Source organism: Spermophilus citellus (assembly GCF_964194105.1).
Source record: "Spermophilus citellus genome assembly, chromosome: 13".
NCBI classification, from domain to species: Eukaryota; Metazoa; Chordata; class Mammalia; order Rodentia; family Sciuridae; genus Spermophilus; species Spermophilus citellus.
Window position 1 is genome coordinate 78864798 of NC_138193.1, and position 24667 is coordinate 78889464.

Consider the following 24667-nt stretch of genomic DNA (forward strand, 5'->3'; position numbering starts at 1 on the left):
TGCTTCAAAAACCTGTACCATGCGTTACGAACAGCATGAAGGTGTAAGTACTGAGGTTCTGAAATCACAGACCAAAGTCTTTGCTCTTAGGATGCTCTGAGATATCCTTCATTTCAGAGCAAAATTTCTAAAAACCCCAAGTGGTTTCTGCCATCTCCAGCAGGCATGGGCCAAGTCACCACCTGCTGATGGTGGGTTGGACTATCTGCCTGAACTTGGTACTCATTCGAGCTATATTAATGCCAGATTTTAGGGAGCCTTGGTCAATGTCCTCTGAGTCCAGGGATTTCTCTAAACAGAAACATATGCTATTCAGGCCAATGAAATGCCAAGGTCAAGGCTGCCCTCATACCACATTTCACATATATTCTTTTTATCAGAAATGTTCTCCTTCTCCTAAGTCATCAACTTGAATCCTACAGTCCTCCAGGCTCAGCTGAGATGTCACCTCCCATGCCCAGTTAGCCCCGACTCTCCAGCATTCTTGAAACTCCTCCAGTAGCTCAGCACCTGATTCTTTCAAATCTTGCACTGCTTACTCCATTTTATACATATGCTTCTTAAAGATAAGAATCACAGCAATTGGATCTCTTCCAAATTCCATCTGGCCCAAGGCAGTCACTTGCTGACTGATTTGAAGCCAACTCTTTCCTATAGGGAAGGGCTATTCCACTATCAGGCAATCATTCTCAAAATGTGGTTAACAGACACCTTGTACTAGAGAATGCAAATCTTTGGGGATGTGGCTCAGTGGTAGAGCATTTGCCTGGCATGTATGAGGACTTGAGTTCGATCCCCAGCACTGCAAAATAAATAAATAAATAAATAAGCGAACAAGCAAATAAATATTTGTTATTTATTATTACCCTGAGCTCTACTGAATCAGTGTCTCAACGGTTGGGACCCTTAATTTGCCATTCAACTGTAGCCCTGTAATAGCCTTTGAACACTGTTTGTGCCACAAGGGACATGCAGTTGTCGATTTAGCAAGATCCATGTTCAAGGGCCATCAGAAGTTAAGGAATAGGACTCTGTTGTGGAGCCCAAGGGAACTTCCTATTTGGGTGGGAATTCTTGCCACTACGCCTAGTGAAGAAGCTAAGCAGGAATGGCTACCCACTTCCTCTTCTATCCTCTGGATGAGGAGGTGGTGATATGTTACCACTGCTATATCAATGATATAATAAAATATATGATATTTTATAATAAAATAAATGATAAGCCTAAGTCCATCACAAATGTTTGGTTCACTTTTTTCCCCTCCTCTCCTCCCAGAAATGACTCATCTTTGTAAATACTTCGTGTTGATCTCTCGGTACTATTTCATGAGCACAGGCTGTCAGATCCGTGCTTTCACACCTGCCATTACTGATTACAGACGAGAATGGATCTCTCTTCCAATTCAATGGTTCCAATTCTATACATGAAACCTTGACCTTCACAAGTACCACTGATGGTAACTACCTCAACCCATACTTTCCTGTTTCCAGGACATGATGAATTCTTTGGCAAAGAGTTATTTTCTCACAGCCCCAAACACTGGCAGGCTACAGAGGTGGAAGTCTCTGCAAGGCAACATGACATTCTGTGACCTCAAAAAGCACACACCTTAAAAGAGAAACTCTACCCATGGCTAATTAGAGTCATTCTTAATGAGGAAATTAGGGAGAGGATTAAAATGCTTCATCCCTTTTTCTCGGCCTCCTGACTAGGTCCGTCTAGAGTTACAGGGTTCTGCATTAATCACTTCTTGCTCTCGTTAATCTGTCTCTAAGCATCAATACATCATGGTTGCCTGGGTACTTTTCAACCTAGCCAATGAAAACTCTCAGGTCATCCTGGAAATTTCTCAGATGACTGAGATGCAAGAAAAATACATGGTAGTCTTTCACAGATCATACAACTGGAGGCAGGCTGGGAGATGGTTCTGGAAGACTGGGGGTGAAGAGGTAACCTGACCACAATTATAAGCAAGTCCTGCCAGAAAGGAGAGGGATGGTAGTTTTCACAGGCAGAAGCTGGAACCTGGGGCCATTCCATGAGTGAAGGCTGCCCTTTACCTCTCCTCTCCAGAATGACCATCAACACTCTAGTGGGTCCTGGAAAAATCTCAGTTCCACTCTTAGGTCTTAATGAATCGCGGGCCCTGGGGCAAGTCCCCTCACTTATTTGTGCTCATTTCCTCATCTGTCAATAAAAAATATCCTAGCACCCTGCCTATCTCATAGGCAACTCACTGTGAAGATGAAGTGACAAAGGACCCTGAATAACAATTTAAAAGTTGAATGCATGCGACATGCCAGGCACTGTGCTAACGGCCACACAAGCTATCACCATTCCCGTGGTGGTCCTTTTAGGGAAGCATTATCATCTCCATTTTGCAAAGGAAGAAACCAAGATTCATTGGTATTCTTAACGTTTGCCAGATATTAAAACAAACAAAAACAAGAAGTCCCTGGAAACTAAGGACCTATTCAACACGACATATGGTATTCCTAAAGAGCTGTGAGGCAGTTGGTCTAAGGTGGGGTTTTAAAAGAACCAAGCCTGGATTCTCTCTTATGCTGACTGCAATCCATTAGTAGGGGCTGTGAGGTACATATGATGATCCACGTGCTGAGAGAGGAACAATAATGGATTAGCAGGAAGATGAAAGCCATTAAATCAGCTAACTTTAATTCCAGAAATTATTTGTCTTGTCTGCCTTTGGATATTTAAAACTGGCTTAGGGGGAAAACCACTTTTTTATTTGTGCATACAATTTAAATAGTCAGGCTATCCATGCTGGGTGCTGCTTGAGAAAGAAGCTTACACAGACAGTAGAGGGGTTTGGGTGAATGTCAGGGCTCATGGAAGAGGCAGAATGTGAGAGAGCAGGACTGCTGGAGAAGCAGAGCTGGGTCATTCTAGGCAAAGGGAGTAGGCAGGAATTCACAAGCCAGAGTTTCCAGAAAGCGGGCAGAGAGGCCGAAGGGAACATGCTGAGGTCCAATGAAAGAGCAGGAAGAGGATGACATTTGCCATTACAGGCCGTAAATGGTGCCAAAAGTAGGCAAGCTCTTGGTCTATTTGTACAACATCCGCAAGTGATTCATTTCACATAAAAATCTGAATGGCTATCCCACTGCAATCTGCCGCTCCCGTTACTATCCAAAAGAGTGTGTTGCTTGCTACCTCATTCACAAGGAAGCTGTTAAACACACGGCGCCTTACAAAACGAGTGGTGTACAGGGGCCTGTGCAGGACGCATGGCCAGAGAAGTTCCCACCAATCCTAAAAGGAAGCACAAACTATTTTCAGGGTGGGAAAAATGTACTCATTCTGTGGATGACAAAGATGGCAAGGATCCTGGAGTTTGTGGCACAGGAAGACAGGAGCTAACTTACAACACACAGGACAAGAAAAACGCAGTAGACTGGAGGAGGAAGGGCGAATCGTTTTAAGTGGAGAATTCCTCTTTGTTGGGGCATAATTCCAATTTGCTGTGGGACGGTGTCACCATGGCAGCAACCCTAGATGTTCATTTCAGAGCTCCTGGGAGGGGTGGCTTTACGTCTTCTGCATCCTATCTGAAGGATGCATCAGCGTTTCCCAAGCTAACAGCAACTGGCAAGAAGGGACAGCATTTGGGAATCTCCACAACTGGTGCAAGGTTGGAATGGCCCATGTGATTTTGATAAATTCGTCTTCTGTCCTAGACCTTCTCCCTGCCAAATGCCACTGCCCTGAGGTATTCTGGGATGACAGGAAATGCTTAAGCCCAGGGAGGGAGCCAGAGAAGGAGCCTCCAGAGACTCGTGCTGTGGGTTCAAAGGACACAGGCATTAGACAAGGAGATTGTCTGTTATACTGTGAGAAAATGAGCCTGTTTTTAGCAAGTCGGCTCTAAATCTGGGTGTATCTGTAATCTGGAAGGTTCACCTCTGCTGTCTTCACCACATGCAAGGGGAATGTCTAGAATTTTTTTCCATGTTCTTAGTTGATGAAGACAAATGAAGAAGATGGTAGTGAAAACGTTGCACCTCCAGGATGTGGGAACCTCAGGAACAGTCAGCTCAAGTCACCCCAGTTTTCCAAGTAAGAGCTCTGTACCACTCTTGAGGGAAAGCAACTGAACCTTCTAACAGGCGTACAGAATCTGCTAGCCATGTTTTGCAGGTGGATTCCCCTTCTACATCACAGAAAGGGCATTAGAAGCAAGTACAGCGTGGGACACAGAGTTATACAGACATACAGCTGGGGAAGGGTATCATTACCCACGGAGCCTTCTATTATAAGTCAATCTCCCTAAACATCATTTCCTCCATTTCTATTTCTTTTTTTTCTTTTCTATTTTTTTTTTTTTAAGAGAGCTGCAGGAGTTTGATATTTTCTTGCAGTTTCCTTTTCCTGACTCTGTACAGGATGAGGTAGCTGTTTACTTTAAGGCTCAGGAGTCAGCCAGCATTGTATGAAAAGCTTTCCCACCAAAAAAAAAAAAACAAAAAAACAGTAAAACAGGCCCCTTTCCATGATGTTTAAGCAACGAGCTGAGCGAACAGGCTTGCTTGTGTGCTTGGCCGTTGTCCTGCCTCCTGTGGAAGGAGCCACTCACCCTGGTACTGGCAGACGGACACAAGGAGGGCCATTCCAGGGGAGAGGGAATCAAGGGTAGCATATGAAAGGGATCCTCATTGGTCCCTTCCCCGAGCTGCTTCCATGGCTTCCTCTGCTATTCACCCAGGCATGAAATGAAATTCCCGACTTCAGGACAATTATCCAGAAAATGGGGAATAACCAAACTGTCAGAGGTGTGGAAGAAACTGCGCTACACCTGTAAGGTTGTTAGCACAGTATCTGAGGGGCATGATGTCCTGGAGAGCACCAGAGCAGAGATTGCCTGGGTTTGAGTCACAGTTCTACCACTTGTTAGCTGTGGGACCTTGGAGGAGTCATTCTACCTCCCTGCATCTCGTACCCACCTCTTACGTCCAGTGCAAAAATTAATCAATGGCTGGGCACAGTGGCGCATGCCTGTAATCCCAGCAGCTTGGGAAGCTGAGACATGAGGTTCTCGAGTTCAAAGTCAGCCTTAGCAACAGCGAGGCTCTAAGCAACTCAGTGGGACCCTGTCTCTAAATAAAATACAAAATAGGGCTGGGGATGGGGCTCACTGGTTGAGTGTCCCAAATTCAATCCCTAGTGCCCCCCCAAAAAAAGATGAATTAATCAATATATTTTTGTAACAGGCTTTTTAAAACAACAGGCATGTAATGAGTGCTATAAAACCGTCAGCTGCTATTGCTGGCTTGTAGAAAATATAAACATGAGCTGCTGTGATGGCAGCAAGGAGAGCAGTTATTTTCAACCAGTGGCAGGAAGAGGGGAGAGGGGTACAGCGAGGGCCCCTCCCTCATAAAGGATTTGCCAGAATCTGGAAAGAATACAGACGTGTACAGCTGAAAAGTTTATTTCATTTATAATTTTATAGGTGAAAATAGAAAGATGCCGTTGTGTTCACCACACTCAGTGCCAAATGCTATGTTTGCTATGTCTTGTTAGCTATAAAACGTGGCTTAGAAAAATACTGAGAAACACCAAAGTTGTGGCAACCAGGAAGGATTTCTCTCCTAGTCAGAGCTGCGTGCTGAGGCTGGGCCTGGGCAGGGTTACTCCTTAAGAATTCTCGGCCATCAAGAGCAGGGCTCTAGACCAGGCTGAAGGTAAACCTCCAGTCTGCAGCCCCATTGTGGCCTTGTCTTGGGAAAAGCCAAAGGCCTAGGCTTCATCCTTCCAGCTACAAAGACCATGTGACCAGTTGCCACGCTTCCTGTCCTTGAGACAGCCCTCACTGCCAAAGACAACAGGAAAATCAAAACTTCAATAGCAACATCATGACAGCAGACATTGTCCTCAACCTCAGCTTTTATTAAAGTTAGGATTTTTTTTTTTTGAGGGCATGTTATCTATTAAAATGTTAATGTCTGATATAGTTTGAATACTTTCATGGTCTCGTTCTCCTTTTCCCTTTATTGTAAAATATACTCACAGAAGAGCATGTACACATATATGCATATTTTAAAGAATAATCAAATAAAGTCTCTTTTAGACATGACCTACATTGACCAATCCCATGCCTGCTGTTCCCTGGAAGCCTTTCCCAACCTCTTTGATTACATCTTCCCCTCTCTGCCCCCACCTGGAGTAATCACCGGTCATTACTGTGTTGATTTCTTTCTAGTTTCATCACCTATATATTTAAGCCTAAATGATATGCTTAGCTTTGTCTGTTTGGGAACTTTCTACCCATGGAATCATGCTGCATGTATCTTTCTGGGACTTACTTCTTTCGTTCTACCATTTGTCTGTGTGTCCCCCTTTTAATCACCAGTTCTTATGATTCAGGCCTCGATTTTTTTTTTTTTTTTTTTTTTTTTTTTTTTTTTTTTTTTGGTACTGGGGATTGAACTCAGGAGCACTTGAACACTGAGCCACATCCCCAGCCCTATTTTATATTTCCAGGCCTCTATTCTTAAGGGATCCCTCTTTCTCCTTTAAAAGACCTTGAAAAACATCCCTCAAACATTCTCCATATATCATGACACACGGCATTGTTTTTTCTGACAAATTGTCTGTCACATTTAGGTAGATAGTGGTCTGATTCCCGCTTTTTTTCTTTCTTTCTTTCTTTCTTTTTTTTTTTTTTTTTTAGTTGTAGATGGACACAATACTTTTATTTGTTTATTTTTATGTGGTTCCAGGGATCTAGCCCAGTGCCTCATGCATGCTAGGCAAGGGCTCTACCACTGTGCCACAACCCCGCCCCCCCCCCCCCCGCCTTTTTAATCCAAATTTTATTTCCTGACATCAAAGTGACATTTTTGGTAAATTTAAAGATCAAAGAAACATGGTCAAACCTTTCATATGCCATCTTCCAAAATAGGTAACTTTTTCCCAAGAGCTACATTCTTGTTAATTTTGCAGTCTTTCTCTCTCATGAAGTCTAAATGGCCCTTTTGATGGAGGTGGAATTTTAAGTTTCACATTTTCATATTAAACTTTGAATAATTTGCATAGTTTTCAACATAGCTCTATAACTTTGTATCCTCCCCTGCATAAATGCCTATCTGCTTGGATCAGATAGGATTCTGACTCCCATTATTCTGCATACTGTTACTATCATTTCCCAAAGGGGAGTAAAGCAAATCTGAATATCTGCATTTTATGCTTAATTCAGTGTTTCAAGAATTAACACTTAGTTCAAAGAGCTAAACAGAACCCATCCTTCCTGGGACATTTAGATGCACAGGAATCAGTTTTTGTACCAGACACATCTACCTATCATTTCAAATACCTGACGATTCCGGTTTATTCTGTCTATGCCACCCACAAGCTACTGACTTCCAGGATTGACCCACTGCCTAGAGCACAGGTGTTCTCTGGTTCTCATGGTAATGGGCTAGTCCTCCCCCCAAGATAAATGTGGTTTTAAAGCAGCACAGACAATGCAAGGCCAGGGGGCTGCATAGGAGGATCTAAGCCACATAAACACCCACGTCTATCTCCACCAGAGGGCTGTTCCTTTCCACATGACAGGACTCCTCTGAACCAATCCCCTTGATCTGATGGGCTCTCACCCCTGTTTGTCTGAGGAGTAAGTAAGACCCAAGGTCCTGTGAAAGAGTCCTTCCCATGTGACAGGAGTGGGTCCCTGAAAGAACAGCATGATGTTCCTTGGTTTTCTCCAACTCATAGGAGTATGCCTACCACTCAAGTCCACTCATCTCTCTTCTTTGATTCTAAAATAATTTCTGCATTGCTCATTTTCATACAGAATCATGTTTCATTCTCTGATCCACCTGGGCTAGCCTTACCTCCCTGGGTAGACCAGAAGTTCTACAGACAAGGACTGTGTCTCTTTCTATCTCGGGAATATCTGGTACTAAACTGAAGCTGCACCAGGAATACATATCAATACTGACTGGTATATAGTGAAGCAGAACTCTTTCTCTCAGACAGAAAGGGCCTATTCCAGGTGTCTTGCCTCTCCTGCTCTGTTCTTAAAACATCAGGATTCAGTTATTCTGCCTAATACCTTGGCCACCCCATCCAGCAATACAAATGGTCTTGCCAAACCAGGGAATTTTCTAGTGAATTCCTTTGTAAATGTTTTATAGTAGGAGTTGGCTTTAGTAAGGTTAACAATTCACACCAAAGACAGATTTTTATTTTCAAGTTTTCTTCTGTTGGATCCTATTTGTATTTCCTTGTGAAGTTTAAATCCAGTTTACACATATCAAAAAAATACTTCCCAAGTCTCTAATAAACTCCCTGAAAGAAATTTTAAAAGCTGTGTAAATTAGATTGTGGAAGTATTTTAACATTAATACCAATGTGTTTTATTTAGTTATTGCTAATCTATTTATCAGAACACTCGTGCGCAGGTTGCTAGGGAACTAAGCTCATTAGACTGTAGAAGTATTTCAACATTTATAGCAACGTGTTTTATTTGGTTGTTGGTGTGTTTTTAGTGTTAACATTGATGAAGCCAAAAAGTGTTCATAAGTTAAAGCTTGATCAAGGAGGTTGGATTTAAGCTATTACTTGAAAAACAAAAAGCAACAAATTAGCATGGGTCAGATAAACAGTAATGGAATGAATGAGAACAAAAATCATTTTACCCAACTATGCTGATCCACAGTACTCTACTGTACCTTCTAGTTACTTCTGGAGGACAAGGGAAGGCCAAATTCAGTCTCAGAGCCGCAGGCTCAGCTCTAAAAGCCAGAGCCAGGTAATGAGCTTAGTTCCCTAGCAACCTGCACGTGAGTGTCCCTGATAAATGGATTACACACAGCTGATGAATCCCAAGTGACTATGGTATTGGCCCCAAAGAGAAGTTAATTTGTACCTCCTAAGGGGGCCAACTGAGAAAATTCTTTTTTCCAGGGATCCATCCTGACATTCTCTCTGGAAAGTTGTGACAAAAACAAAATGTTCCAATGCTTCAAAAGTGGGTGCTTCAACTTTCTATAGTGTCCTCCTAAGGAGGGTCTGCTTTTCCTTCTTCTGCTTTCTCTGTACAACTTGGGTTGCCTAAAATCCAAGTCCTAAAGAGCATCCCAGGTACACGGGGCAACACTGCCTCTGTAGTCTGATCATCCCACTGTAATCAACTGCCATTTTACTTACATGTCTTGGGATTTGGATTTGTGTTCATGACTTCTCAATCTAATCTGTTCTGGGCATTCAGACAAAATGAAGTTGCTGGAAGCCAATGAACTGGGTTTGAATCCAGGCTTGGCCACTTCCAATTGTGTGACTTCCCTTGGATAATAGTCCTATCTCATATGGTTGTTGTGGAGATTAAATGAGCTAATACATTCAAAATGCTTGAAATTGAACTGGACACACACAGAGCACTATATAAGTTTTTGCCTATATTATTACTAATGAGCTGAGGATAACGCTGAAATAGACGACAATGACCAGCTCACCTAGATGATCCTTCTCCCCTTCCAGAAATATCAACAGCCTCTAAAGAAAACTACCAGGAGGGCAGCTTTGTCCACAGTGTTCTTAACTGGAACCTGTAACCATCTCCCCCACACTAAAGAATCAGTCCCAATATGTGACCTCCCTTAACGACAGGAAGGAGACAGATTCCTGTAGGAATTCACTGGAATCTTGTGGATGAACCAAAGCATTCAGAGAAGCTGCAAGGAGCCACTATTCTGGTGATTGACTTGAGTTAGCCCCAGTTCAAGCTACGGGTCGAGCAGTCAGAAGGACAAGCTACCTAGGGACACAGAGCCAAAGATGTGACCTTCACACTAACTAGTTACAGTTCTAAATTTATTAACAGATTTTATAATTGAGAAACAAATATGTTCTAACACAGCATTCATGTTCTAGCTGGGTCTAACTTCTTCTGGGAAGGGGCTAGCCCTTAGTCATTTCTTACTTCATGCCCCCCTCACCAAGCACTTGTGAGATGACTAGATGATTAAAGGGGTTATAGACAATGTGGGCGAAGAGGAGCACAGCAAAGCTCTTACTCCAATTGGGTCCTATTTGCATAAAGGACATTGAAACTGTTACTGGATAAGACAGAAACTAAAAGATTTTGTGCCCGTTGTGTTGTAGAAACTGTTGTGCTTTAATGAGACAGTTTTAATACTTTCAGATGGATCTTCTGAGATAGGCCCATTAGTCTTTGAAGCTGTTTGACAGCTGGGGAGCCTTGAGACACACCTGTATTCCCAGTTACTTCTAAAGCTGAGGCAGGATGGTTTCAAAATCCCAGGCTAGCTAGGGCAACTTAGTGAGAGCCTGTCTCAAAAAATAAAAAATAAAAAAAAATAAATCAAGGGCTGAGGGTGTAGCTCAGTGGTAGATCAGTTAGCCCAGTCTGTGTGAGGTCCTGCGTTCAATCCTTAGTACAGTCAAGGAAAAAAAAAAAAAAAAACAGGGGCTGGGCTTGTGGCTCAGTGGTAGAGCACTTACCTAGCATGTGTGAGGCACTGGGCTCTATCCTCAGCACCACATAAAAAATAAATAAATAAAATAAAGGTATTATGTCCATCTACAAGTAAAAAAAAAATTAAAAGAAAGAGTGTTGATTGGGGCCAAGGACCTAAATAGACACTTCTCAGAAGAAGATATATAATCAATCAACAAATATATGAAAAAAAAAGCTCATCATCTCTAGCAATCAGAGAAATGCAAATCAAAACTACTCTAAGGTACCATTTTACTCCAGTCAGAATGGCAGCTATTATGAAGACAAGCAACAATAAGTGTTGGTGAGGATGTGGGGGAAAAGGTACACTCGTACATTGCTGGTGGGACTGCAAATTGCTGCAGCCAATATGGAAAACAGTATGGAGATTCCTTGGAAATCTGGGAATGGAACTACCATTTGACCCAGCTATCCTTCTCCTCAGTCTAAGCTCAAAGAACTTAAAAACAGCATACTACAGGGACACAGCCACATCAATGTTTATAGCAGCACAATTCACAATAGCTAAACTGTGGAGCCAACCTAGATGCCTTTCAGTGGATGAATGGATAAAAAATATGTGGCATATATATATACAATGGAATATTACTCAGCAATAAAAGAGAATAAAATCATGGCATTTGCAGGTAAATAGATGGCGTTGGAGAAGATGATGCTAAGTGAAGTTAGCCAATCCCCAAAAAACAAATGCCGAATGTTTTCTCTGATATAAGGAGGCTGACTCATAGTGGGGTAGGGAGGGGGAACAGGAGACGAATAGATAAATTCTAGATAGGGAAGAGGGGGGACAGAGAAAGGGAGGAGGCAGGGGATTAGCAAGGATGGTGGAATGTGATGGACATCATTATCCAAAGTACATGTGTGAAGACACGAATTGGGTGTCAACCTACTTTATATACAAACAGAGAGATGAAAAATCGTGGTATATATGTGTAATAAGAATTGTAATGCATTCCGCTGTCATGTATTTAAAAAAATAAAATCAATTAAAAATTTTTTAAAAAATAAAATTAAAAGAAAAAAAGAAAGAGTGCTGAGTTTGTAACCTGGTGTGTAGAATGACAGTCTTGCAACCATCAAGGTATTGATCAGGGGAGGAGCATTTACTGAACTGAGCTTTGAAAAAGGAGCACTGGGCAGAAGCTCTGCTCACACATGTCATCGTCACCTTTATCTCATCAGCAACCGCTGCATCTGGCCTGGTCTCCTGTGGCTCCCACTGAGTCTCACGTTCACAGGTCTTTAGCATCAGATTCTGGGGGGCATCTTATAAACCCCAGAGTCTGAACTCTCATGAGTCCCCCCCCACCTTTGAGTGGGAACAAGGAAATCAATGCCCAGAGAAATGTCTCAGAGTCACCTCAGTGGCGGAAACTGGGCTAAACCAGAGACTGATGACTCCAGGTGCCCTCTTCACTGTCTCCCAGGCTCTCTGCAGATCGTTAGGGCACTCCCAGGGCCGAATGGGCCGTACCCCCCACCTGGCAAGATTCCCAGTGAGAGCAGGAAGGGCCAGCAGGGTTATCTGAAGTACCAGAGACCACTGGAACAAAAAGTTCAGGTTCTAGGAGGAAGGCCACTCCAGCTGAGTGATTTCAATACACGAGGTAGAAGCTTCTCCAGAAAAGGCCACGTGACTTTCCCTGTGGAAAACATCTCACCACAGTCTAAAAATAGACACGCTAAATCCTGAAACCCAATAGATGGTGGGTGTTGGGAAGAGATTGGGAGGTCTGACGTCAGCCATGAGGAAACTGGCTTTGTTTGGTGAACGGGTTAGATAACTTGGACCTCTGGTTTTAGATTTCAAGATGAAAACTTTTTATTCAGATTGGATCATTATGTACCCATTGAACAGGGAGCAAATGACACCTTAGGACGGAGCAGGTCACTTACTGCCACTGGCGGTGATCTAAGTCCCTATTTCTAATCTATCCAGGGCTCCCTAGTCAATATTTTCTAGAGTACTATGTTTTCCTCGTAAGCAGGCTGGCCTTTCCAGATGCAAGAAGAGAAATGTCTCCGTCACTTCCTTTGAAGCCTTCTACACAGCATCCATATTCCTGGGTTCCTAAAACTACCTCCTGGCCCTTCTCTCTGCGTCTTTCCCTTTCATCCCTGCTCCACAGAGCTGGCACATGCACTAAAGCAGCACTTCCTATATGCCTTCAAGAAGTCCTCTTCCAAAGTAAGCCCAGACGCCTGGCCTGACACTGTCACAATGCCACCACCACTCAGCCAGAATCTCCTCCCAGAGTTGTCTTTCTCACCACTTCCCAGTGTGAGCCTCCTGTTCCAGCACATTCTGGCGTTAGGAATCCATTCCCGTAGACTCCTCCCTCTCTGAACCGTCTGTGCCCTTTCTCCTCCTCTACCCAGTCACAGGGGACAGAGCATGTGTCTCATCCACTCTTCCCCATAGTGGCCCTTCTCTCCCCCAGGAGGCAAGGGTGGGGATTACTGATGTGAATCCCAGCTCTCTCATTTGCCTCTGTGTCATCCTGACCAAGTGGCTGAGCCTCCCTGGTCTCAGTTTCCTCATCTGACCAAAGAACTAGCAACAACACCTATACCCCATGGGACTTAGAGAAGACTTATGAAATTAGCTCTGCACAAGTCTTGTCACTTAACAGGTGCTCAGTAAGACCATCCTTTCTTTTTACACATACAGCCTTTATTCCAAGTCACTGTTTGCTATATCTCATGTCATTTCTCCTTGAACATATGAGTCCCTGCCCCAGTCATCTCCCAATGGCACTTAAAAATGTTCTGATACAGAGTGGATTCCATGATCAACGGAGTGGTGTCATATCCCAGTCACATTCTCTCTATCATAGGCTTTTCTAACTGTCAGAGTGGGTCCTCACTTTTAGTTAGTGATGCAATCAAATGAAAGAGCGCTCCTGCTGAACATGAGAAAGGCAGACCTTGCATCTGCTTCCAAAATCCCATCTCTACCCGGCTTTCCGAAATGTGCCTATTTTAATGGAAACCGACAAGAAATGATACCACATATATAATCAGATTATATACTGGTAGGTAAAAATAAACATCAGACCTACACCAGCCGGGTAGGATAGTGCGCCCCAATAATTCCAGCAGCTCCAGAAGCTAAGGGAGGAGGATTGTGCGTTCAAAGCCAGCCCCAGCAGTTTAGCAGGGCCCTAAGAAACTTAGTGAGATCCTGTCTCAAAAAATAAAAAAGACAGGGGATGTGACTCAATGGTTGAGCACCTCTGGGTTTAATCCCCCGCACCAAGAAATAAAAAGACCCAGGCTGGTCTGTCACTTACAGCTGTGGTAGTTTTAAACCTTTTATTCAAGGTGAAATCCTTTCTTTAAATATTATCTTTCTCGGAACACTGACACGGAAAGCCGGGAGGAGTGGGGCTACCCTGCCGGATGGAGGAGGCAGAGGGTGGAGTCCTAGTCTAGCATCCACAGGGCGTGTGTGTCTACATACATGTCCACAAACACATGCACACACACACACGCACACACACACACACACAGCAGCAGCAGCAGCAGCAACAGCAGCAGCAACTGAGGGACTCCATAAAACCCAACTTGAAAACCAGCAGCTCTAGAAGAATTAGCCAATAGTTGAGGGGGCTGAGCTGACACACAGGATGAGACTCCTGTGCCCAGGCCCCCTTTCTCCTCCCTTGTCTCTTGCAATTTCAGAAAATGAAGATATTTCCAGAAACAAGGCTGACCCGCTACTCTCACTGGCTTAAGGGGCATTAATTGTGGGTTGTTTTTTTCATTCCAATCTCATTTGAGTCCAAGGAAAACTAAGCCTTCCCCTCCAATCCTTTCTCTGTGGTACAGTAAGTGGGGACTTGGGAGAAGGGATCTGGGGGTGAGACTATGAGAGGTAGAGAACTGGACAGGAGGGAAGAGTCGGGAGCAGAAAAACAGTGTGAACAACAAAGGCTGCTGGGAAACCTTAATTCCAATCTGGGTTCTGTTATAAACAAGTTATGAGACCTCACGGGGCTTCAGTTTTCTCAACTATAAAAAGGAGGGACCACTAATGATTAGGGAAATTGAGACACCAACTCACACCTATCAGGATGGCTACTGCCCAAACAGAAAAGCAAAGAAAACAATAACAACAACAAAAAACTCCAGAAAGTCACACATGTGCCAAGGTAGTGGAGAAATTGGGATCCTTATAGCTTCACATCCACTGGAGGCAAAATGGTACAGACACAGTGGAAAATAGGACTACGATGTGACTCAGGAGTCCCACTTCAAGGCATATAGGCAAAAGAACTGAAAGCAGGATCGCCAAGGGATACATGGACACGCATTTCACAGCATTATGTGTAATACCTAAAATGAAATCCAAGTATCTGTCAGTGGATGAACAGATGTATAAAATGTGGTATAGACAAACAATGAAATACTATTTGGCCTTTAAAAAGGAAATTCCAACACAAACCACAATAGGGATGGATCTTAAAGACACTATGCTAAGAAACTAAGCCAGTCACAAAAAGATGACTACTGTATAACTCCATTTGAATGAAGCATTTGGAATAGTCGTTGCAGGGGCAGGTGGGAGGGAGGGAGGATGAGGAGTTCTTGTTTAATGAGTATGGAGTTTCTGTTTTACAAGATGCAAAGGGCTGCTTGTGACGGTTGCACAATATGATGAATGCACTTTATTCCACTGCAAGTGAGTTAATAGTTAAGAGGGTAAATATTAGGTGTATTTTGCCACAATTAAAAAAAATGTAAATAGAAAAGAAAGTGCCCATACTTTGCAGAGATACTACTTGGTAAATGAGAGGTGACTGATAGAAGTGAAGGCATTTTTAAAAGCAAGTGACCTATTCGAATGCAAGGTTTCCTCATAAGCAAAGTGAGCAGAGGCAGCAACATCTAGATAAAGAGCCAGCACTCCTCCTTGTCTGCACCAAGCCAGGACAGGACTGTCAGTCCACTCCACAGCCTGCCTCTCATCCTTCAGAATGAACTCTAGGATGCTCTCAGACCCAGTGAAGGCCTGCTGCCGCTCCTTGAGGCCTCCTTGGTTGGGAAAGCCTGTGATGTTTCTCTGCAGGAAAGTTCCTGGCCTGTCAATGGCTCCCCATGGAGATCCCCCCATCACACTCTCATCCTTCAGTGCCCCCAGGGCACCAAGCTGTCCCAGACTCTAGCCATAGGCCCTCTCATCAGAGTTTTGTTCTGCTACATGAGTTTGCAGGGCACGGGCCTTCAGTGGCAGGTGTCAGCTGGCTGATGGGACAACAGTGTTGGTGTCCAGCCCACTACGGGGCTAGGATGGTCTTCAGCAGCCATAGATAGAACTTCTAGGAGTCTGACTCACTTGGATAAAAGCGATTCGGGGTGTGCGGGGGTGCTGGGGTTGTGGCTCAGTGATAGAGCGCTTGCCTAGCACGGGTCAGACACTGGGTTCAACCCCTAGCACCATATAAAAAAATACTAAATAAAAGTACTGTGTCCATCTACAACTCAAAAATAAATAAATAGATAAATTCCCATCAATGGGAAGCCTCTAGCAGCCCCAAGGACTCATTCCACTGGACTCTGTTAGAAATTACTGACACCACCTCCATATGAAATCTTTTCGTGGCAAGCACATGGATCCTTGGGCAGCTGCCTAATCCGCAGACGAGCTGGTGGCTCTGCACATCTCCATCTATTCTCCCAGGCACGCATCACATGGGGTCAAAACCCCTCACACTCTTCAAGGGCTGCTACCCTGACAGACAGTAGGAAAGCCAAGCCACCCTGCTTCCTCGGTTCTATCTGCCATCTCATCTCTTAAAAAAAAAAAATCTACCAACAGCTTTTTTTTTTTTTTTTTGATTTGCTGTTCTTCTATGTGAATATTCCAAACACACACCGGAGATCCTTGAAACTATAATCTTTCTCCTTTTCTCCTACACTGTCAGCAATCCTCAGCAGCTCTCCCCCTGCTCACAAGGGTCATTCAATCGCATTTTGAAAAATGTCTCCAGTTGATTTTAAGGATTTTCTGTGCTGCGCTTCCCCTTAGGGCTGGCCCTGGGGAGATCCTGCAGGAGTCCTATAACCTCTGCAGGGAAACTCTCCAGGATTTGGCTTCCCAGGCCTGGCAGGAAATGCCAGAGGGTGGGGGATGGTAGGACTGTATGGAGCTCCCAAGTTTTACAGAGGACAAATCATGGGTGGAATTATTCAAGGCAGGTTTTGTGGGATCCAGTTGGAGGGGACGGTTTCGCAACGAAGATCATAAAATACAAATACACAGAATCTGAAAATGCCTGGGAATTTTATTTCCTGTAACAACAACAAAAACAAATCTACCTCTCTGTGGCTTTCCTATCCCTCACAGTCAGTGGGTGAATGGAACCAGGATAAACAATTCCTGAAATCACTTATCGGGCTGAATCTGACCTGACCAAGCCCATGACTTTCCGAGTCCAGCAGTGTGCCTCCGCACAACAAGAGGGCTCCCTATACTACTGTCCTCTCAGTATCTGATCTCATAGAGGCAGGAATTTTCCCCCTTATTTTCTAAATACCCTTGCTTTCTTCCTCTCCCTTTCTCATATCATTTCCTTGGAAGAAGCAGGATCCAGGGGTGGTGAGTTCCAGCACTGGAAATAAAATGGACGTGAGACCCAGGGATAACTTCTAGGTTTTAGCAGCCATCTCCTGGCCTTATCCTCTTCCAAATGTTACCCATGCTTCAGGGACCAGGTGAGGTTCTACCTCTGCCAGGAAGCTTTCCTTGCTGCCCTCTGCAGAACCTGAGATGAATCTACATGGCTCCCCCGGCAGAGCTGCCATGCTGTGGAACGTCACTCTTAACTGGCCAGTGGGTACACAGCCACACAATCTCTGTGAATTTAGAGGTGACATGTTTTAGCTCTGTAGTCTCAGAATCTAGGACTGGGCCTAGCACATGGTAGATGCTCGATAAATACTTTCTATTCATTGAAATAAAATTAAAGCCCATAACTTTTTTCTTAAGCGAGAAAACAGTTGTGTGAGAGACAGGGAGAAAAGCGAACCGCTCCTGACAATAGCTTAATGTTACCCATTTAAAAGTCATCTGGTGCCTGCAATCCCAGTGGCTCAGGAGGCTGAGGCAGGAGGATTGCGAGTTCAAAGCCAGCCTCAGCAACAGTGAGGTGTTAAGCAATTCAGTGAGATCCTGTCTCTAAATAAAAAACAAAAGGGGCTGGGGATGTGGCTCAGTGAACAAGAACCCCTGGGTTCCATCTCTAGTACTAAAAAATAAAACAAAATGAAATAAAAATATGATTACTGGTCACCATAGGAAATGTCAAAGTTTTTAAAAGTTAGACTAGGGTGTCTATAAGATGATTCTTCATGAGGTTCCCTTCGTTAGTTCATCAAGGTTATTCAGTGGGGTTAAATTATGATGTGCTTTTTAAAAATTAGATGAATCCACATGAGTTAGGTAAAGATGTCCTACTGAGTTGCCATGCATGGGAGAGGGGACCAAGCTGTTCCTGTAACCCTGGCTTCCTGGCACTGACCTGAAGAACCATTAAACCTCAAAACTACAGTTTCTTCTCTCCCAATCCTCATCCTCCATCACCCAGACTCTAAAATCCAGTTTTATTACTACTTTGCCACAGACAAAGGTGTCATTTCTCCATGGGGTCAGTCAATATCATTTTGTGTTTGAAACTGCCTCACAGTGAGGACCTTGGCCTTGATCTTCTGCAATGCAGAGAGGACACACTGCCGGCACTGAAGCTACCACCCATTCCTCTCCTCCTCATTCACCATGGTGACCTTCAACTGTGGCTTCCCAAGATCCACCACATTCAGGGGCTTCAGAATCCTCACGAGTGGGTGGACTCCTCCCAGGACGCTGGACCTTTGGGCAGTGTGTTCAAAGAAAGAATGCCATTGTGGCTCCTTGCCGAGGAAGTGACATTAGGCAGGTGGGAGAAGTGTCCTCAGGGGCAGGGAGGCAGATGAGTTCCCTCATAGAAGGGACACCACACTGGCCCAGGCAGAAGAAAGTAGCACTATGATACCACAGCAAGGCCACATTGGAGTGGGACCTCAGAGGCCAAATGAGATGCCAGGTCTGACTGTGCCAATGTGGAGGGGCTCCAGGCAAAAGACTTTACTTTGGTGGGCATGGTAGTGCAGACCCGTGGCCCCAGCTACTTGGGAGGCTAAAGCAGGAGGATTGCAAGTTCAAGTTTAGCCTGGGAACTTAGTGAGACCCTGTCTCAAAATAAAATTACAAGAGCTGGGGTGTCACTCAGTGGTAGAGCACCCCTGGGTTCTATCTCAAGTACATCACTCCCCACCAAAAAAAAAAAAAAAAAAAAAAAACGGACTTATTTTCCCAAGTCTGATTCTGATAGTGAGCACCAGCCAGTGTAAGATCCTGTGATCAGTACCAAGAAAATAAAGATAAATAGATATCATACATTTCTCATAAATCTAGAACTAAGCTGTAGTGGAGAAAAGAGAAAGTTTGCCTCCATCATTGAGGCTCTATCACCATCTTGGACTCTCGTTTGTACACACACATGCACTCACGCTGACCTGGCACTGTTGGGTATCCCAAAACAGAGCAAAAACAAGGGTGGCCACTGAGTCCTAAAAAAGAGTAGATTTTTATTCAACAGGGTCTCTGTTGTTTCATAAGCAATATATATATATATATATATATATATATATATATATATATATACACACACACACACATATACACACACACACATACACACACCTTTGGAGGATGAGCAGAATGAGATTTTTCAGAAGCTATTTCATATTCTCCTAAGAGATCTGAGAAATAGGACAAATTCCATTAGATCAGTATTTCTCACTGTGGATTAGGGAGGGGTGTGTGTGTGTGTGTGTGTGTGTAAGAGAGAGAGAGGGGAAAAAAGAGAGAGAGTGATAGGATTTGGGATCAGATCAGTTGGGAAATAGTAGATTAAACAAAGGTAATCTTTTTTCTTTTTTCACTGTAGATCTTCTTAGGGACTCCAATAAGCAAATATGTGTGGAGACTCCACAAGAGAGGTCCAAATTGCAATGTCCCCATCTATGGCCACAGAGACCTTCATGCTTACAGTTTCTCAAGTGATTGGGGTTCTGGGAAACAGCCTTTGGGTAATTGTAAACCAAAGAGATTGTAAAATCCCTGAGGTCAGAGACTGGGTCTTGTTTACCACTGTATCTTTAGCACCTGACACAATACTAGATACATGAGAAAGATTCAATCAAATAAAAAAAATTCTGAATGAGTAATTATTGAATTCTAAGTGGGAAGACTGGCATTTGCAACAGCAGGGTGGTGAGAGTATATCAAAGAGCCAAACCCTTCCCCATGTTTCCAGCCTTCACTGTCTGGGCTCCATACTGGCACAGATAGGAGCTTGGGATTTGGTCATTTTTGTTTTCTAAAGAAGCCAAACATTGCAAATCCATAATATATCCATAGAAAACTTTAACCTGCCCCTATCCCCACAGAAAAGAAATATAAAATAGGAGCTTCTTGAAGAATGTGGGTTCCTTCTCTTTGTTAAGAGTAAGTACCAAATCAGAGATCAGACTCTGCAATGTAGTTAAGACTGTCTCGTTTCTCCACTGCCACCTTCTGGTCCTCAGGCACCTACAGAGTGAATCTAAAAATGCCACCTAACATCTGCATTTCACTGTGGAATTTTAAGCAACTGTTTACATCCTTTGCCTCCTATGACGTTACACAAGTTACTCTTTTTCTTTTGACCAGAAAGCAAAACAGAAGTTAAGTGATTCGACGAGTGACAGAAAGTCAGGAGCCGAGCAAGGCTACATCACACTTGTTGGTTTTTCAATGAGCAAATATTGGGTTTAGCCATGGGCTTTGTCCAGCTTCATCTGCAAGGAGTTCTACCAGTCCCAATCCTCATCCTCCCAGGACCCAGACCCTAAAATCCTTCATAAGCACAACCTTGACCGGAAAATCCCGTGTCCTTAAAAAGAAGATGGTGTTCAAATATACCCTGATCTCTTCAAGAGTAAAATATGTTTCACCTTATAAAGTCTTTGAGGGAAAAACGCAGAAGGTCTAAAATGGATACTTTACCTGAAAGTCCAGATACCAATGTCCTACAGTACTTCCCCAAGATGGCGGCCAGCTAGCTTCTTGGTAAACGTACCTTGGTCTGGAAGCAGCAATAGAGTTGGGTTAGGTATGGGTGTTTCCGTGCCAGTGCCAAAATCCTCTTCTCTGTCATCGTGCAGTCTACATCATCGTCCTGAAGGATGACATCCTTCTTTAAGACTTTCACAGCATATACTTCATCTTTGCCCTTGAGTTCCGCCAACATGACCTATAATCAATCAAAATCATCCCCATCACTACACGTGTACGTGAAATCAAAGGCAGAACACAAGTTAATACCAAATACTTTAAAAAATTATTTTAAAATTTAATTTAAAATAGTATTCCATAATTTTACTCTTATTTAAAGCTGAGTAAATTCCATCGAGTATATATACCACATTTTCTTGATTTATTCATCTATGGAAGGACACTTAGGTTGGTTCCATAGTCTAGCTGCTATAAACATTGATATGGCTGTGTCACTATGGTATGATGATTTTAAATCCTTTGGGTATAAACAAATGAGTGGGATAGCTGGGTCAAATGGTGGTTCCATTCCCAATTCTCTGAGGAATCTCCATACTGCTTTCCATAGTGGTTGTACCAATTTGCAGTCCCACCAGCAATGTATAAGTGTACCTTTTTCACCACATCCTCATTTATTGTTGCCCGTATTCTTGATGATTGCCATTCTGACAGGAGTGGGATGAAATCTTAGTGTAGTTTTGATTTGCATTTCTCTAATTGCTAGAGATGTTGCAAATGTTTTCATATATATGTTGATCAATTGTATTTCTTCTTCTGTGAAGTGTCTGTTCAGTTCCTTAGCCCATTTATTGACTGGGTTATTTGGGTTTTTTTGGTGTTAAATTTTTTGAGTTCTTTATATATCCTAGAGATTAATGTTTCATCTGAGGTGGAGGTGGTAAAGATTTTCTCCCAATCTGTAGGCTCTCTCCTCACTTTATTGTTTCCTTTGCTGAGAAAAAGCTTTTTAATTTGAATCCATTCCATTTATTAATTCTTGATTTTACTTCTTGAGCTTTAGGAGTCTTGTTAAGGAAGTCAGATCCTAGGCCAACGTGGTGAATATTTGGGCCTATTTTTTCTTCTGTTAGGCGCAGGGTCTCTGTTCTAGTGCCTAAGTCTTTGATCCACTTTGTGTTGATCTTTGTGCAGGGTGAGAGATAGAGGTTTAATTTCATTTTGCTACATATGGATTTCCAGTTTTGCCAGCACCATTTATTGAATAGACTATCTTTTCTTCAATGAATGTTTTTGGCACCTTTGTCTGATATAACCATATTTATGTGGGTTTGGCTCTGTGTCCCTTATTCTGTACCATTGGTCTACATGTCTATTTTTATTACTATAGCTCTGTGGTATAGTTTAAGGTCTGGTATTATGATGCCTCCTACTCAGCTTTAAAGAAGAGTAAAATTATGGAATTTGCCAGTAAATGGTTGGAGTTGGAGAATATCATGCTAAGCGAAATAAGCCAATCCTTCAAAACCAAAGGCCAAATGTTTTCTCTAATATGCAGATGCTAATTCACAATAAGGAGGGGGGCACTAGAGAAGAACAGCATTATCTTAGATTAGGTGGAGGGAAGTGATGGGAGGGCAGGGGAGGGATATAGAAATAGGAAAGATAGTAGAATGAAACAGACATTATTTTATATATATATATATATATATATATATATATATATATATATGTAACTGCATGACCAATATGATTCTATAACATGTACACTCAGAAAAATGAGAAATTATATCCCATCTATGTATATCAAAGTGCATAAATGCATTCTACTAACATGTATAACTAATTAAAACAAATAAAAAAAATTTAAAAATTTTATAATTTAAGACACATTTAAAATAAAATAATTAAAAATTTTAAAAAAGATATTATGACTGCATTGAAAAATGTTTAGGGGGCTGGGGCTGTAGCTTAGGGGTAGAGTGTGTGTCTGGCAAGTGCAAGGCACTGGGTTCAATTCCACTGCAAATAAAATAAAATAAAAAGTGAAAAGAAATGTTAAGGAAAAACACCCATCCTAATATAACTACTACAACTCACTCATTAATTTTAGTCACTAGCTTGTACAGGGAAAGTAGAGAAGTTTAATTCACATCTGTTAAGTGATGATTCAGACATACTGTAATACTTGCAATTATGGTATGGCAAATATAGGGTTGTCCTTTTTAAGAAAAACATTAATTCATAAGCATTTTCTGCAGAGTCTCCATCATTATCACAGTTACTGTTACACAGTTCAAAGTATATATATTCCACAATTTACTTAGCTATCTCCCTCATATTAGAAACTTATTATATCTAATTATTAAATATTATATAAGGTATACTAAGTATTTTTGTACATGATTTTTTAAATATCTTGCATTACATCCTTACGATAGACATTTTTAAAAGCAGATTAATGACTAGATATTTTTCACATTTCCTCACTAATTTTTAAAAAGGATGGCTAGCAACACACTGCTAGCCATGTAGAAGGATTTTCATCTCATGGTGACATTGTGACATTGCATGTTTTCACTTAAAATGTCTTTTTCTTGGGCTGGGTTGTGGCTCAGCGGTAGAGCACTCGCCTCCCATATGCGAGACCCTGGGTTTGATCCTCAGTGAAATAAAGGTATTGTATCCAACTACAACTAAAAAATAAATATAAAAAATAAAATAATAAATAATAAAATGTCTTTTTATTTTTCTTTCTTTCTTCCTTTTTTTTTTTTTTTTGGTTTTTTGCTCAACAAGTTGGAAATGTTGCCTCAATGCAAAGAAACTTTTAAGATATTTATTTTCTAATTGTTTTTCTTTTGGGGTCAGTTATTTGTCTGCTTTGTCCAGTATTTGCTGTCTTATATTTTTCTTACAGATCTGTATATAGATGATATAAAAGATACTTAACCTTAACTTTTTACAAAGTTTTTTTCTAAGCCTGTGTTAAAATTTTCTGCCATTTTTTTCCTGTAGGTACCTTTATACAGTTCAATCTGCCCTGGTCTGTCTCTATGGTTTCCTGTTCAGCTTCTGAGCTGGAAACTTGATCCCTCCTCCCAGAGCTAATAGACCTGCGAAGGTCTATTTTCTTGAAGTTTTCCTTTCACTGTATATTTTTGCACTCACTCATCCACAAACATCACAAGTCTTTCTCTTTTTAAAAAACTAACTCCTAAGTACAGCATTCCAATGTGAGTTGTTAAAGCTAAAGAGCAGCCACCAAAAACTTCATCAGGGAATTTGTGATGTTAATCTGAAGACTTTTTACCACTCACAAAAAACACAGATTCTAAAAGTGACTCAAACCTTGTCTGCGATTGTTCCTAAACCACCACTTTAGAGCCCCAGAGTCATCAAACTTCCAATCCTGTCTCCACCGTACAGAAGCCCCGAAACTCTGAGCGTGGTTGTTCCCTTTGAATCTTGCTCAAAATTAAACTGGGTCCTGCTCACATCCTGGAGTCATGCCTAAACCAGAGGCCTGGGGTTTGTTTCTTATTGAGCTTGTCTCTAAAGAATGTAATTGCTTCAGTTGTGGCATTTAAGTTACCCGGTTACACTCCTGCCAAGTGATCTCAGGGTGAGATAGGAGCAGGTGAGATGGCTGGAAAGCAGGCCCCGTGCCCTGCGGCTTCCCAGAGCCCTTCATGTTGGAGGACAGTGGAATGGGCCTGCGGCTGGCCAAGTGCCTGGTCCACAGGCTTCTGCTTTCAAGCACCCAGGACATGTGAGGCTGTGTGACCTCTGGGAGCTGTCTGGTCCTCAGAGGAGGAGCTCTCTGCTCTGGAAGATTCTGGAAAGGGAACTCTCATTGACTTTCAGGCATGGTTTTGAGAAGATCAAGGGCACAATCAGGAGTCTGATTTGAAATGCTAACCAGCTTTCTAGGCTATGGCTCCCTTCATCTTTCTAAAATGAACAGGGAGCATTTTTGCATCTCACCAGCCATCAGAACAGTGACTGACTATTAATTCTTCATCGAGCACACCAACAGGTAAGCCCCACACCACTGTGTTCGTCTCAGT

At 42.6% G+C, this 24667-nt stretch overlaps 1 protein-coding gene across 1 annotated transcript in view; it reads right to left on the reverse strand.

Annotated features, from left to right (window-relative positions):
- Positions 1 to 24667, reverse strand: part of PRKCE (protein kinase C epsilon) — a 480838-nt gene that overhangs the window by 133656 nt on the left and 322515 nt on the right. Inside the window, exon 10 of the mRNA XM_081265157.1 lies at positions 20665 to 20838. Within this exon, the coding sequence (XP_081121283.1) occupies positions 20665 to 20838 (174 nt within the window). The remainder of the gene's footprint in view (positions 1 to 20664; positions 20839 to 24667) is intronic.